The sequence below is a fragment of the Heteronotia binoei genome, chromosome 13, assembly GCF_032191835.1.
Source record: "Heteronotia binoei isolate CCM8104 ecotype False Entrance Well chromosome 13, APGP_CSIRO_Hbin_v1, whole genome shotgun sequence".
In the NCBI taxonomy this organism is placed as follows: Eukaryota; Metazoa; Chordata; class Lepidosauria; order Squamata; family Gekkonidae; genus Heteronotia; species Heteronotia binoei.
Window position 1 is genome coordinate 57749990 of NC_083235.1, and position 14721 is coordinate 57764710.

At 42.7% G+C, this 14721-nt stretch overlaps 1 protein-coding gene across 2 annotated transcripts in view; it reads left to right on the forward strand.

Moving 5' to 3' along the window:
• The window catches only part of SLC38A10 (solute carrier family 38 member 10), a 97346-nt gene that overhangs the window by 11574 nt on the left and 71051 nt on the right, over nucleotides 1-14721 (forward strand). For both annotated transcript variants that reach the window (XM_060252836.1, XM_060252837.1), the window contains exons 2-4: nucleotides 3449-3566; nucleotides 11485-11530; nucleotides 14041-14134. In XM_060252836.1, the coding sequence (XP_060108819.1) occupies nucleotides 3449-3566; nucleotides 11485-11530; nucleotides 14041-14134 (258 nt within the window). The remainder of the gene's footprint in view (nucleotides 1-3448; nucleotides 3567-11484; nucleotides 11531-14040; nucleotides 14135-14721) is intronic.

A 14721-nucleotide genomic window follows, 5' to 3' on the forward strand; every position in this document is an offset into this window, starting at 1 on the left:
CAAAATCAAGAGCTTTATCTACCCAGGATAATCTCTGTGTTTTTCACAAGGACAAGTGATTCTAAGAATGGATCCAGCATTTGGTCTGAAGGTCAATATTTTCTTCCTCTGTTCCCCAGAAATATCATTGCCTTCGTTCTGTCCAAAGCCATTCCATCCCAAGGAAAAGAAGTGGCACATGCTAGATCTTCAGAGCCCTAAGGATCTAAGGCCCTTTATGGCCAGGGACCTGCATATCTTCCGAACCACCTCTCCCCATATGCACCCTCCCCCCCAGGCTCTGAGGTCTGCTGCTCAACATCTTCTCATAGCCCCTGGTCCTAAGGATGTCCAGCTGACTTCAACAAGGGCCAGGGCCTTTTCAGTCTGGGCCCCTATCTGGTGGAATGAGCTCCCGCTGGAGATCTGGGCCCTGTGGGACTTACCAAGGCAATGGGACTTACCAAGACAGAGCTCTTCTGCCAAGTTTTTAATTAATCCAGCGGGCGTCCTTTGAAAGTCATCATTTCCCCCAGCATTTCACCATTATGGTGTTATGTTATGCTGTTAGCCATCAGCTGCATGCTGTTTACCATCTATGTCTGTAAGTTTGTTTACTGTGCTGCTCCTGTTTTGTAATGTCTGTTTTTATAATATTATTTTAACTCTGTTGTTTTATTGTTGTAAGCCGCCCTGAGCCCGCTTGCGGGATAGTGCAGGATTTAAATCTAAAAATTAAATTAAATTATGTCAGGTGCATAGCATCAGCTCATAAAGCAGACCCTCTCTTTATTTCATTAAGGTCATCTAAAAAGGAGCAGAAAATGTCTAGAGCAGTAATATATCTGAGGCAGTTCATCTCACATGCTTACCAAGCTAGCAAGCTCCAGGTACCACATAGAGCCACAGTTCACTCCATTAATAGTGCTACAACTAACACTGTATTGGATGCTGAAGCTTCCATTGAGAAAATCTTAAGGTGGCCATCTGGTCATCTCTAGTGACCTTCATCAGAGCCAGTTTGGTGAGGTGGTTAAGTGCTTGGACTCTTATCTGGGAGAACCAGGTTTGATTCCCCACTCCTCCACATGTACCTGCTGGAATGGTCTTGGGTTAGCCATAGCTCTCATAGGAGTTGTCCTTGAAAGGGCAGCTGCTGCAAGAGCTCTCTCAGCCCCACCCACCTCACAGGGTGTCTGTTGTGTGGGGGAGATGAAGAAGATTGTGACTGCTCTGAGATTCAGAGTATAGGGCGGGATATAAATCCACTATCATCATTCTTTTTCTCTTGCTCATCTGACAGAGCCTTAAGAAATGCCCACCCCCTAAGATGAGAAAGGAACTTTGGCATTTAGCATGAGGGTTCCTTCTTTTCTGAGGAAGGGAAGGCATCCTGACTTACCCTGATTTGAATGGGGGAATAACAAGCTGTTTTCTCCATGTTAATGTCTTCTTGTTTGCTGTCCTGTGTTTCCCGTTTCCTAAAATGTTGAATGATTTACATAGAGAGCAATCCTAAACAGGCCTGTTGAGAAACCTACTCAGGTCTGTTCAGTGGGGCTTACACCCAGGAAAGTATTCTTAGGATTACAATTAGTATTTTAGTATAAGTACTGCTTCAGGAGTTACTAAACTGAGGAAAGTGGGTGACTTCATCCAGGAGACAGGAAGTCTAGAAGAATTTTAGTCCTGCCTCCTTGATGGACATACGGGAATCGCCCATGTCAAGATGCCATCCCTTCCTCACAGAGCAGAAGAAACTCTCATAGTAAGTGCCAGTGTTCCTATTTGGGTAGGGAATATGAATTACTAGAACTGCTCTGCATACCTTTGGGGAGCGTGAACCCTTTGCTCTTGTTGTATTGTGAGATCCTCATCCATGCTATAGTGGCCAAATTGTTGGATACGGATTGAGGAGCTTCTAGTACAAATTCCCACTTCTGCTGTGCAGCTTACTAGGTGATCTTGGGCCAGTCATTCTCTCTGAGTATAACCTGCTTCACAGGATTGTTGGGAAGATAAATGGTAGAGAGGGAAGCCGTGAAATCAATACATAGGGCTGCTGGAAGCAGGACTTTGTGGAACTTTCCTTTAATTTGGGCCACATAGCCAAATGCCTCCTCTGTGTTAAAGAAACAACAGGTGTGCGTCTTAGAATGCTCATGGGCATAATAATAATTGATTCTGCCTCTCCTCCCCCCCACACACACTGCTGGACTTACCAGGAGTTAGGGCTACTGGTAGTAATTAAGTCTTCTTGGTTGTAAAAAATGCTTACTACCAATGATATGTTGTTATGCACATGAACATCTGGTCACAGATGCTTTCCCATGCATGGCAGTGCTTGCTGGCAGATGCTGCTAATAGATTCTGTGGTGCTCAGTTGCATGAATGCCCTGACAGAAGACAGTACCGGCACCATTAGTACTACTATCCAGCAAGGTTGTTCGTAGCCTTTGTATCAGCGAATCCTGTGAGATAAGAGCTCACCTATCCTGTTTCAGCTCCTTGCACCAAACTCTGGAAATGGTCATGCCTGTCTTAATTTTGTGTGAAAAAGTATCCTGTGACAGTTTTGTCGAAGAGCCTTTGGAGAGCTCTGGAGCCTTTGTTAGTTGTTCCAGCCCTGCAGCTGCCAGTTGATGTCAATAAGCCTTCCCTTGAGGAAGAAGTCCTTTACAGCTATTTGGATTTTAAGGCTCTTCGGAGCAGGCCATTGGTTTGTTATGAACAGAGTTGCCAGGAGCTCCAGAGCTACAACTCTTTTGACTAAAACAGAACAAATAGCAGCTGTGATTAAAATTTAGCACCACTTGTTCCTGCCCAGAGTCATGCATTGTTTTCATAAATGATCAGCCATTCATATCCTTTCCCCCTCCTTCCCTCAAACTCCTTCCGCTTCCTCTACAAATATGTCCAGAGAGTGAGCCAGCACAATGCTTTCAGGACAGGTAGCTAACAGGGTAATTTATGTTTGTGCTCCAAGTGGATAGAACAGCCAGTAACACTTTGCAGAGGAGTTCACTCCTGGATCAACAGGATGCTAACTTGTTTAACATGAATCTGGTAGGAACTAGAGACGGATTACTGTTCTGGAATATGCCCAGAAAATGTCACAGCAGTAGGGTATGAAGGCTGTTTCCCTTCCATAAATTGCTCTGGGTTCCTTTTCCAAGCAAATAGGTACTGCAACTTTGCCATTTAGTAAACAGGTGGCTGCTCTATGTCTCTGCTGTAAACTCTCTGTGTGTGTAAATAAAACTGAACTCAAATGTCACGTTTTGGCTGACTGCTGTTCAGAGTCAGGGATCTCCCTTAACAGGCTTGTGTGTGGCTGCAAATGTCCCAGGCAGCCTCTTGGTGATGTGGGACAGCAATAAGAATGCATGAAATAAGAGCTGTACCTAGGGGGAATTGCTTATTATTCATCCAGCTCTCGTATTTCCTCCCCTCTTTTCCTCTTTTCTAGTGTGGCATCTTTTTGGGAGCTCTGCTGCTTATTTTCTGTTCCTGGATGACTCATCAATCCTGTATGTTCCTAGTGAAATCAGCCAATCAAAGCAAACGCAGGACCTATCCCGGGCTAGGTGAGAATGCTCAATTGGGAGCGGTGGTGGAAGGTAGCTTTGTGCCTTGCTTTTACTCTCATCATATGAGTTTATAGTTCTCATACTGGTATGGCTGAATTATTCACATTATTCTAGAAAGATATACCTGTTTTCCCCTCAGTCTGCTTGTTCCTGTCCTCCTTCGTGTGACAGCAGTCCCGTAGCAGAAAGATTTAACTATCTGAAGAAGGACTGGAATTGCTTTGAACGCCTGGACCAAGAAGAGGAGAATGGTCCAAACATAAGCTCTTAGAGAGCTGGCATAGTGGGTGTCTGCTATAAATTATTGGTCTTTGCTCAAAACCCACTCATTTTCCCCACCCTGCATGCTGCTGAGGACATTAGGTTCTGCCAGTAGAGATCCTGGCATGGAGTGTGGGCTCCTTGGATCATGTGCTTGTGGCAGCGCAAAGGTGGGGGGAGGTTAGTTGAAACAGTGTACAAGGTTTCAAGCAGCCAAGAAAACTGAAACATCTGCAAGATTCATGTGTGGGTTTTTGGCAGAGCCCAGCATCCCTCTTCCTCATAGTTTGTCTGCTGTGCCTTGGCGCCAGGATCACCATCTATTTTTGACCTCTCCTCTGATTCCCAAGGATTTGGGTGGGGGAGGGAATGCATGGACAGGGCTGAAGAGTGGAGCCTTCCTGATTGGTATGCTCTTCCTCTTGCTAGAAAACAAGTCATGAGTTGGGTGGACCTCTCAGGGGTTTCTCTTGAACTGATGCTTCTTGAGCAGCAGCAGTTCTGCTGTACACATTTTCAGTTTGCTTGCTGCAAGAGGAAGAGTTTGTCCCTTGGGGTGGCAGAGGTGAAAGATTCTCATGGCAGGACATGTTGTTTTCTGCCCTTCCACAACCATAGCCCCATCCTATATTTCCTGAGTTGCCTCTTGGGGAGCCAGAGTGGGGAATTGGTTGGTCTCTCTGCCTGCAAAGGATTTAAAGGAATACTCAGCCTCCTTATTGGCTGCTGACAAACGGATACCCTCAATTCCTTTGTTGCCTGAGGCGCCTTTATTTAGCTGCACAATACAATTACTGCAAAATATGTCTGTTGGTAACAACAAAAAATCTGAAAACTCCTGTGTTCCTGAAGGTTAAACCTTCCCTATCAAAAAATAAACAAAAAATATATATGCCTGTAACTGGTCTTCCTGTGGGTTGGGCGGGGGGGAGAGTCAAATGTAGCTCTTTATGCCAATCACCAGATGCCCGCAGTCCTTGATTTCCCTTTCTGTGTTACAGTAAGCCTTTGTATACTCCTACTCCTTTGCCTGAATACATAGAGGCCCATTCACCTTGGAGTGTCTCCCACCCTTCACTTTCCAAAACTAAGCAGCTTAGATACCCAAAAGGGCCAATAAAGGCTTCCAAACTCTCTGGCCCACAAACATTGGTGCAGAAAGAAATGGTTTCCCTTTCTGCCTGCCTTTGGTCTGGGAGAGGTGCCATCAGACCGGGTAAGGAGAGCGCCTGGGAAAGGCATCCTTGCTCCCAATAAAGGCAGCACTACTTCAGTCATCCTAATGCATCAAGGTTGAGCAGCTATACACAGCAGCCTTTGTCACTCGCTTTCTTCTACGCTGGTCCAGCTGCAAGAGATACTGGCAGAAGCAAAGCTGATTCTGTGGGAGGCATTGGCAGCTTTGAAGGCAGCAGGAAAGTTTTACAAATTAACTTAATCTAAGCCGTGTCTTCCGGAAGAACATTCAAAGCTCTTGCTGCAAGAGCCAAAGGGGCAGTAAAACAATAAGAATAAACACCTTGGAATATAAAGCAGAAGAAGAACACTTGATGTGCGTCAAGTTCAGCAATTCAATAGCACTTCTCTCTCAGAAAATAAGCACCATCTTTAAAATATTTATACCACACTCTATGGTTGTTAGTTTCGGTGGGCTTTGATCTGATGATTCAAAACAAATGAATTAACCATTGAACTCTTAAGTTTACTTTTCCTTTTTCAAACATAGAGGTAATCCCGATGTATTCTTGTTTGCCTTGCTTGTGAGTTTATGGTATTTTATATTGATGAAGAGTACCCTTGAACAGCTGTATATACCTAGCACTATTTACCATTATTAATATAAAGCCATTTGTAGAGGATTATATGCACCATGAGAGCCTCCACAGACCATCTCCTCCTCTAGGAACTGGATGTTCATTTAACACTATCGTTTATTTGCATTATTCAAATCAAGAGTCATTTGGTAAGGGCAGCCATTGTTCCCTAGTTCCAGCTTTCCTAGAGATTTAACAAAGTTTGTGTCTACCTCAAAGAAGTCAGTTTGCCAGCATGGGGATTCGGGACAGCCTTGAAGTGGTTTGTCTCCTTTCTCCAAGGTCGGGGAAAGAGAGGAGAGAGTCTCACCATGACACCCACTGGTGTATGGTGTCCCACAAGGGGCTCTTCTCTCACCAGTGCTATTTAACATCTATATGCATCCCCTCGCCCAGCTGGTGTAGTTTTGGGCTGAGTTGTCACAAGTATGCTGATGACACCCAGCTGTATACGTTGATGGGTGACCAGCTAGACACCACCCCGGAAAATTTGGCAAAGGGATTGGAGGCTGTGACTGGATGGTTGAAACAGAGCGGGCTGAAGTTAAATCCATTTGAGGCAGAGGTCTTGTGGCTGGGGAAGGGACACCTGACTCTGGACAATTCTTCTTTAATACCAGCACCAATGGTGAAGAGTCTGGGCATGATTCTGGACACCTCCTTATCAATGGAGGTCCTGATGACAAATGTGGCCAGATTGGATTTTTCTGTCTATGCCAGATCCAGCAACTGGCATCCTTCCTTTCTTACCCTGATCTAGCCACTTTGATCCATGCAATGGTCACCTCCAGACTAGATTACTGTAACTTGTTCTACATAGGGCTACCCATGAGACTGACCTGGCAACTTCAACTAGTCCAGAATGCAGTGGTGCAGGTCTTTACAGGGACCCATATCCAATCGGTGCGCCACTAGCTGCACTGGCTCCAGACTGAATACATGATCAAGTTCAAGGTGTTGTTTTTGACCTTTAAAGCCCTTCATGGTCTGGTGCCAACATATCTTTGGGACTGCCTCTCCTGGCATTATTATTACTTTAAATTACCCCACAAAGAGCACTACACTCTTCAAATGACAACACACTGATGGTCCCAGGACCAAGGAATATTCACCTAGTCTCAACTAGAGCTAGAGCCTTTTTGGTGGTAGCCCCAATTTGATGGAATGCACTTCTGAGCAAGATCTGGGCCCTGCAGGACTTAGTTCAATTCCACAGGGCCTGTAAAATGGAGCTGCACCGCGCCAAGCACACCGGTGAGTCCAGCAGAGTTCCTATTTATATAGCTCTTTCTGCCTCTTCTCCGTTCTTTTTATCTTACCCTGCGAAAGTGATAATGTTGTTATACGCTGCCTGATTAATTGTAAATATCTGAATGTATGTGTTTTTAAACTGTATTTTAAAGTGTTTATATAATGTGTTGTAATCTGTTCTAAGCCCCATGATAGTGGAGGAGAATGGAATAGAAATTGAAAGAATAAACAAACAAACATTTGTGTAAGCTTGGGAAATTGGCACCTGGGGGATTTCTTTATATTTTTGTGTGTTTAAAACATTATTCATGCCATTTGTAAAGGTAATGGATAAACTTACTGTTTGAAAATATAAGGGATGCTTATGTGTGAAATACATATAACATTTATATCTTGCTAGAAATACTAAGCACGATTGTTCATTCAATACTGTGTTTCCCATCTGTATTACAAAATGCCAATAAAGAAATCTGAATATGGATACATGTTGTTAACTGCCTGATGCCTTTAAGTTAAGTGAATTCAAATTTAAATACATAAAGCCAAATGTTTGTTCCACCAGTCGTCTGTACTGGTTTCTTGGCTACCAAAACATTGCACAAGAAACTGGGTTATTTGAAAGCGGAGACTGCAGAGGTAGTTGAAAGAGACCAGTTGTTAATGCAAGACAGACAACAGTAAATGTAGACCTTTCCTGTAGAAGATAATGTGTTGTAATCTGAATATTTCACTCTTGCTTTGGTCAAGATATTGGCTGAAAGCCATCAGCATTGGCACCCTGTAAACAACATTGGCACCTTGTAAACCTGCCCTGAACTGCTTGCAGGGAGGGCGGGATAGAAATAAAATGAAATAAGATGAAATGGTTTGGGACCCCTTCTGATATTGTTTATATTGACTGGTACCGTCTTATGATTCATACTCACCTGAGGGCATGAGAACTGGAATACATATTTCCTTCTCCAAAGAAAGCCTTGTTCATAGCAAAATGCTCAGGGGTTCTTTTATTGAGAATGATTTAGTGTATTCTAGTGTTCTGATTTCATTTTCATGCATGTTCAAACATGCATGAGACCTGTCAAAATGCTCGTGTGTCTTTAGAAAGAAATATCAAAGAGAGCCTACAAAGACCTAGTTTTCACAAGAGCTGTGGAGAAGGTATACTTGTGTGTTAACTGTATCCCCTTCAGACGGCTCACAAGATTGAATATTCTTGCATACATTAAAAATCTGCGCAGGCAGAAAATTAGTTCATCAAGCTGAAGGGTGCAGCCTAGCCATCTCTGTGATTTTTCTATGTGCAGGGATTTTCTCTTTACAGAGGAGCATTCCATCATGTAGTTCTCCAGCTTATTCCCTAGCCGCTTTCTGAAGTGATGCAGCCCAGATAGTTTACTTCCTTATCTGCTCTTGATGAGATGAGCTTGTTTGTTGTTAGTCTTAGAAAGATGAAGTATTGCCAGTCTGGATCCTGACCATAACAAGTTTATGAAGTTAGATAAATATTTTTGGATAGGCAGCCTTTCCTTCTCTTTAAAGGTCTTCAGTTAATTGCAGTGTAGTTCTAAGTAGGGTGTCATATGTCCACATGGAGGATGGAGTTCTCCTATAATTACAACTGACCAATAGACTACTGATACCAGCTTCCTTGGAGAAAATGGCAGCTTTGGATGGTGGACTAAATGGCATCACATCTCTGCTGAGCTTCTTCTCCTCCCCAACCTCCATCCTCCCCAGGTTCCATCTTCAAATTTCCAGGAATTTCCTAACTCAAATGGGAACCTGAGTTGTAAACAAGAGTTAACAGAGGCTATTGACTTCGGTGGGCTCAGAAGGGTGCAACTCTGCTTAGAACTGGACTGTTTATCTAGGACCCTGATGATTGGCCTCAATTTAGGTAGTCTGAGGTATCTGCCTGTTCATTTTACAGTCTCATAACATGTGGTACTTAATATCCTAAGTTCATACCATAGTTGTATTAGGAACAAATTCCTGCCCTGAAACAATTCAATATTGTTATTTAAAAAAGCATTGGTAAGCTCATTTGATAAGCTCATTTGATTTAGTAGATGTAATGTTGATCTTGAATCTGGAGGACCTGAGTCGATTAAACCTTCGCTTTGCAACAGGCTTATTAGATGGCCTTTGGCAAGTCACTATCTTGTCACTATGTCATACTGTTTTATTGGTTTTATTGTTAAATTATTAATTATATTATATACTGTTTTATTGTATCATGGTTTTACCATGTCTTGTTAGCCGCCCTGAGCCTGCCTAGGCGGGGAGGGCGGGTTATAAATAAAAGTTTATTATTATTATTATTATTATCTCAGAGGCCTCATTTGTAAGATGAAAGTAATGATCTTTTTCTAATGGGTCATTGTGAGGATGAATGAAATGAGAACTGTAAAGTACTTCATATACCACAGCTTACTAACAATTACCTGTGACCTAATAGGTTATCTTACTTTCATGGTGGTGGTGGGGTTGTTCCCAGGCACACATCTTAATTTGAGTGCTCATTAGTTAGGAACCACCTAAGACGAATGTCACTTTTCCTTCTACGTGGCCATGGAGTTCACTGTCTGACAGGATCCTTCTGTTTACCCAGCAGCCACTTTTCACTGAATCATTCTCCACCTTTACCCCCACCCCTTTTCTGTGGGATGTCTGTTTGCATGCCATTTTCTTTCCTTGCTGTTACACAGACAGTTGTCCTCTGACATTGATGAGATGCCAAATTACAAGTCTGAAAGGCTGATGATGCAGTGTAGGCACAGATGAATGAGCTTCATTTATTAGCTTGCATTTATTGTATGCCTTATTGCCAAAGCTTAAATCAGGTACGTACTGCAGACCCACTTACTTCTCCTTACCAATCGGGTATTGAGATAGCTAGCCCATACGTACGACTAATTGTTAACAAGTGACAGTGTAATATAGGAGGAGGTACTTCCATAAAAAGGGTGTATAAGAAATCAGAAACCCTGTTTCATGGCATTAGTTCCTTAGTCATCTTTAAGTACATCCTTTGATGTGATACAGGTCACACTTATCACATGAGCAATTGTTCACATATATCACCCACCTCATAGCATATGAATTGGCCCTGAGGGAGTAATTTACTCAAAAATGTCTGCCAACCTAATGGCTAGACTTGGGATTTGAACCCAGCGTTTCTAGCTTCTTCAAGGCTCATCCGTACTGAGTCTCAAAGCTGAAGTCACTCATGGTCCACCTGTGTAGAATTTCAGGAGAACAGTTAGGCATACTTCCTTGTCAGGATTGCATTGTTCTAGTGTTCTTTTCATTTCTTTATATTGAACCCCCAAGTTAACAGAAGATAACCTTAGTCCCACAAATTACCAGTACCTTCTTGTGTCTTAAAATTACCATCTGCAAAGTAAGACTCCCAGTTTTTAATCAGATACATAACCTCACCAAAATAGCCTCATTTGTGGGTTTCTGAAGCACTGAGCCCGTGTTGATTCAACCAAGAGCAGGGTTGGTTGAACTCAGCAGGGTTATCCTCTCTTTTGTTGCAAATAACTTTCAGCCCAATCCTATGCATTTTTCTTTGGAAATGTTCCATTGTCAGAGTGAACTTATAAAGTTAAGGGAGCAGGAATCCTAGACAAGAGTGGCTTAATTCCTCACTGGGCTATATATCAGTGTTTTTTAAAAAATCAATCTTGGCTCTTGCTTTGGGAAAGGACATACCCTTTCCACTATCCTCTCTCTTTTTGTTACATTCCTGCACTAGGGTGACTGATCTGTTTTTAGCACTTGGATTCCACCAAGAGAATATGAACATTGTTGAATGCCAGTTGACCTCTGTAAACATTTCACATGAATGTGGCATTACTAACAGGCCCAGTTAAAAAAGGTTCTCTCTCAGAAGTGGAGGTGGTAATTTTCCTCTTATCCCCATGTTAACATGCCTTTTGAAAATACAAGCCGAGTTTTCCAGAAAAGCGGTGATTTCAAGGATGCCGATTGCTTTGTGCTGCAAACAGTGACCAGTGTATGAAATGAAAGAGAAATCTCTTGGTCAGATCCCTTTGGTGTGGCTTATGAATCATGGATATGCTCGGGGTGGCTGAACATTCTGGGCACCGTCTCAGTCCTCCCATCAGCAACCCAAAGTCATAATGGGAAGGAAGGAATAAAAATGGGAGCTTGATTGAAATTTTGCACTGCAGTAACTTTTTTGCCACACAGTCCCTTACGCTTGCATATTTTCTTTGCTGCTCTGACTTTCTTCTTCTAATTGTAGCCATGTGTTACTCCTACTTAGCGCTGTTGAACTTTTGGTGGGAGGGGGGGTACTTGCTTTGAATCTTTTGCCCAAATTTGTTTTTATGTGGTTTCTGATTTGTGAATGGTATGTCAAGAGGAAAAAAAATAAAGCGGGGTTTGACAGCAGGGGAGAGAAAACCAACTGAAATACAAAACTGGCAGAGTCCTGCCTTCTGAATTGCCTCTGGTGACTGTACTTCATTTTTTACGTTCCATACTTTGAACACATGTTTGAATAAATGTGGTGATGCGTGCATGTCTCTCTCTCCCCCCCCCTTTCTTCTTACTAGCCTTCCATGCCTATGGAAAAGCTGGGAAAATGCTGGTGGAAACCAGGTAAACTTAACTTTTCTTTGAGATTCAAGTCTTTTAAATTATTTGCTTGTAGTAAGTTGTTCAGATACAAACCCTCAAGATGTAGAAGTCTGTAGTTTTATATCTAGCTTTTGTGTTTATGTCTAATCACAACCACTGTCCTGGGGAACCTTGCCATATCACCCATCTTGTTCCAATCTGTAGGGTAAGCATGATGTCACTTTGGTCCTTATACTGTAACTGAAGGTACTGGTCCCTTTTTGAAAAGTTCTTCCCAGTGCCCTGGACTCTCCAGCTATGAATGCTCAACTGGTCTGAAGACCTTTATGGCTGCAGTGCTTATTTAAGCAGAACACTGCAATACTTTTGAAGGCAAAAAAATTTTTGAGTCAGTAATGAGTTCCCTGCCATCTGAATGTGATGGTGCTGAATCTTCTGGGTTTGCAAGTGACTATTCCAGCTGTACTTGTCTTATATGCATACAGCTATTTCCCCATATTATTGTGGCAGGACTCTGTGCAATTAGCAGTGTCCTTTAATATTTCACTTCCAACTTTCTCCCAAAAAGGAATTTAGATGGTTGGGGCAGTTGGCTCCATGCACAGTCCCAATACTATCAAGGTGGAGGTGATGGGGGTACATTTGGGTAGGCGGGTTTTATTCCCTCCCCCACTGCCCACAAAAGCTAGAGCAAGCCACATATGGCCTGGTTTTTCACATAGGCAAGAACCAGTCAGCTTTTTTGCTTCAGTCTGTGGACAGAGTTGTGCATAATTCAGTAGCTGCTTTTTATCCCATCTGTGATTGCTTCCTTCTCCATAGAGCAAGGATGACACTGGACAACATTAGAACATTACTAACATTGTTGGCATAAAGGCCTGATGCTCTTGCTGTTGTTTGAAGGCCTGTGTTTCCTCTAACTGTAGCATTTCTTCTGTGTAAAGAGAAAAGTTACTAGATCTTACTTTAGTGTGCCCAGTGCTTGAATTGTGAAACAACCTTCTGGGTCCTCTTCCCCTGCACCTGTGGATGTGTAGTTGTGCGCCCCTGACAGAATATCAAGAGCCTCCCCCCCCCCCCTTTCCAGCTAACTTAAGCTGTAATTTGAGTGTTAGTGGCATCATAGGGTTGCTCTTTCTGACTGAGTTTCTCAAACTGTGATCCTTGGCAAGCTGGCCAGTCGTGTGATCCTGGCTCTCTTCCTTATTCCAGCTGCTGAACTGCTTTGAGAGAGATGACTAAAAATATTCTCAGTGATTCCTTGCCATTACTTTTCCATGTAAGCAATTGCTATAATTGCAGCTGGGATGTTATATGATCGGAAACATGACAGGAAGTGGTCTGTGCTACCATGAAAGGGAAGGGCATTTGTGTTCCCAGGGTGATCTCGTAATTAAAATGTGGCTCACCTTCCATTGGGGAGGAGGTAAGCCCCCCTCCCTCCTCCACTGAATAAGCCCCCCCCCTTCACTTTGATGGAATACCCTTGGGTAATGTGAGAGTCACTTATTAGTTTCCACACACACCCTACAAAATGTATAAGTGAATAATAGCCTCTTTTAAAGCACACTCCCAAAGTAGAGCTTCCATCTTTGGCTCTGGGAAAGCAGTTAAATTAACATGCTTGCACTTCAAGGCTTTAAACTCTCCTTGCTGTATGGTGCTTCATGTCCCTTTTATTAGAGCCTCGTAAAGTGAATGCCCCCATGGCCCTTTCTCTAGTCTCAAACTTATGGCTGTTTGAAACTATTTAATAAAACAGTTTCATGACATGAAAGCAATTGTACAACTGATATATAATCTTTTTTAAAAGAAAAAAAAAATCCAAAGTCATTTTAAGATACTTGCTCAGAAAAAGTCCTTAGGAAGCAGTTGGCACCCCTTTCAGGGGAAAACGTCACGCTATTGGTTGAAGAGTTAAAGAACCATTGTCTTTTCCAGTTTCGATGTACAGATTCTTCATTCTTCTTGGCGTAGCCAAAACGTTGCATACAGATTGAACTATTTGGGCTTCACCTGCCATGTAAAGCTAATTTAGAGTATTCATTGCCATGCATATAAAAGCTGAGGGAGGAAATGTAACAACAGATAGTGTGTCCTGCTGTGTGATCTATTCTCTGTGACTGTATGTGGTCTCTCTCGAGTTCTGTAGAATAATATGTAATGTTGGGACATTCAGGATACACAGGGCAGCCAGTTCGTATCATATTGCAGTGATTTGATGCGTACAAAAATATGATGCCATAGTCTCCATTGCAGTCTCCCTAGCAGTGATAAATTTGATTGTCAGCACCCAATACATATAATCAGTGCTGCTCTTGAAAGTACCCCATGTGCCAGGTGGTTAGTAATTCTCAGAAAAGATTTCTAGGATAGGGCCAAGGTTCCAAGTGATAGAAGATGCCTCTGTTCAACATGGTGCAGAGTCTTTTTGAATACAGCAGTTATCGCATATCTGGGTAGTGATAAGGGCTGCATTCCAAGGGAACTCTTTGCTCTGGAATGACCTCCCTATTTGTGTCCTTTTGCAGTATGATTGGACTGATGCTAGGAACCTGCATTGCTTTCTATGTTGTTATTGGTGACTTGGGATCCAACTTTTTTGCCCGGTTATTTGGAGTTGAGGTAAGTTTGCTTCTGTTGACCTTATCAGCATGAGAACATACAGAACATTTCAGCTTTCCTGTTGCTGTTTTACATACAAGACAGGTTATGATTTTGAAAGTATCTTTCACCAGTTTGCCATTTAGCAGCAAGCACTGAATTTATGGAACATTCTGCCCTGGAATAGGCTGATTCAAGGCAAATAAATAATCTCATACTGCATAGATGTCCATCTTCAAGGCCAAGGGTCAGTTCCAAGTGCATGCTTTACGAAGAATGCTTCCTATGTGGATCCCTTTACTTAACACCGAAGCTGTGTTTTTGTCCATCTGTTTACTTAGCAATCTTACCTTTGTATGCTCCATTGTACCTCTTCCAGCCCCCCAAGTACAGGGCCTTCTTACGATGTTTAGAACATGTTTATCTTGATGGTGACATGCGGCAGGACAAGATAGAACTCGGCCTATTATTTTCCTTCTGTTGATGGAGAACTGAAAGCCAGAGATGTTCAAGTTGTATCATTGAGGCTTTGAGGGAAGACTTTTACAGAACTGGAGAACTAAGCAGTGCTTTGCAGCTGTAGTGTAAGCTTTTTCATCTATTGGTTT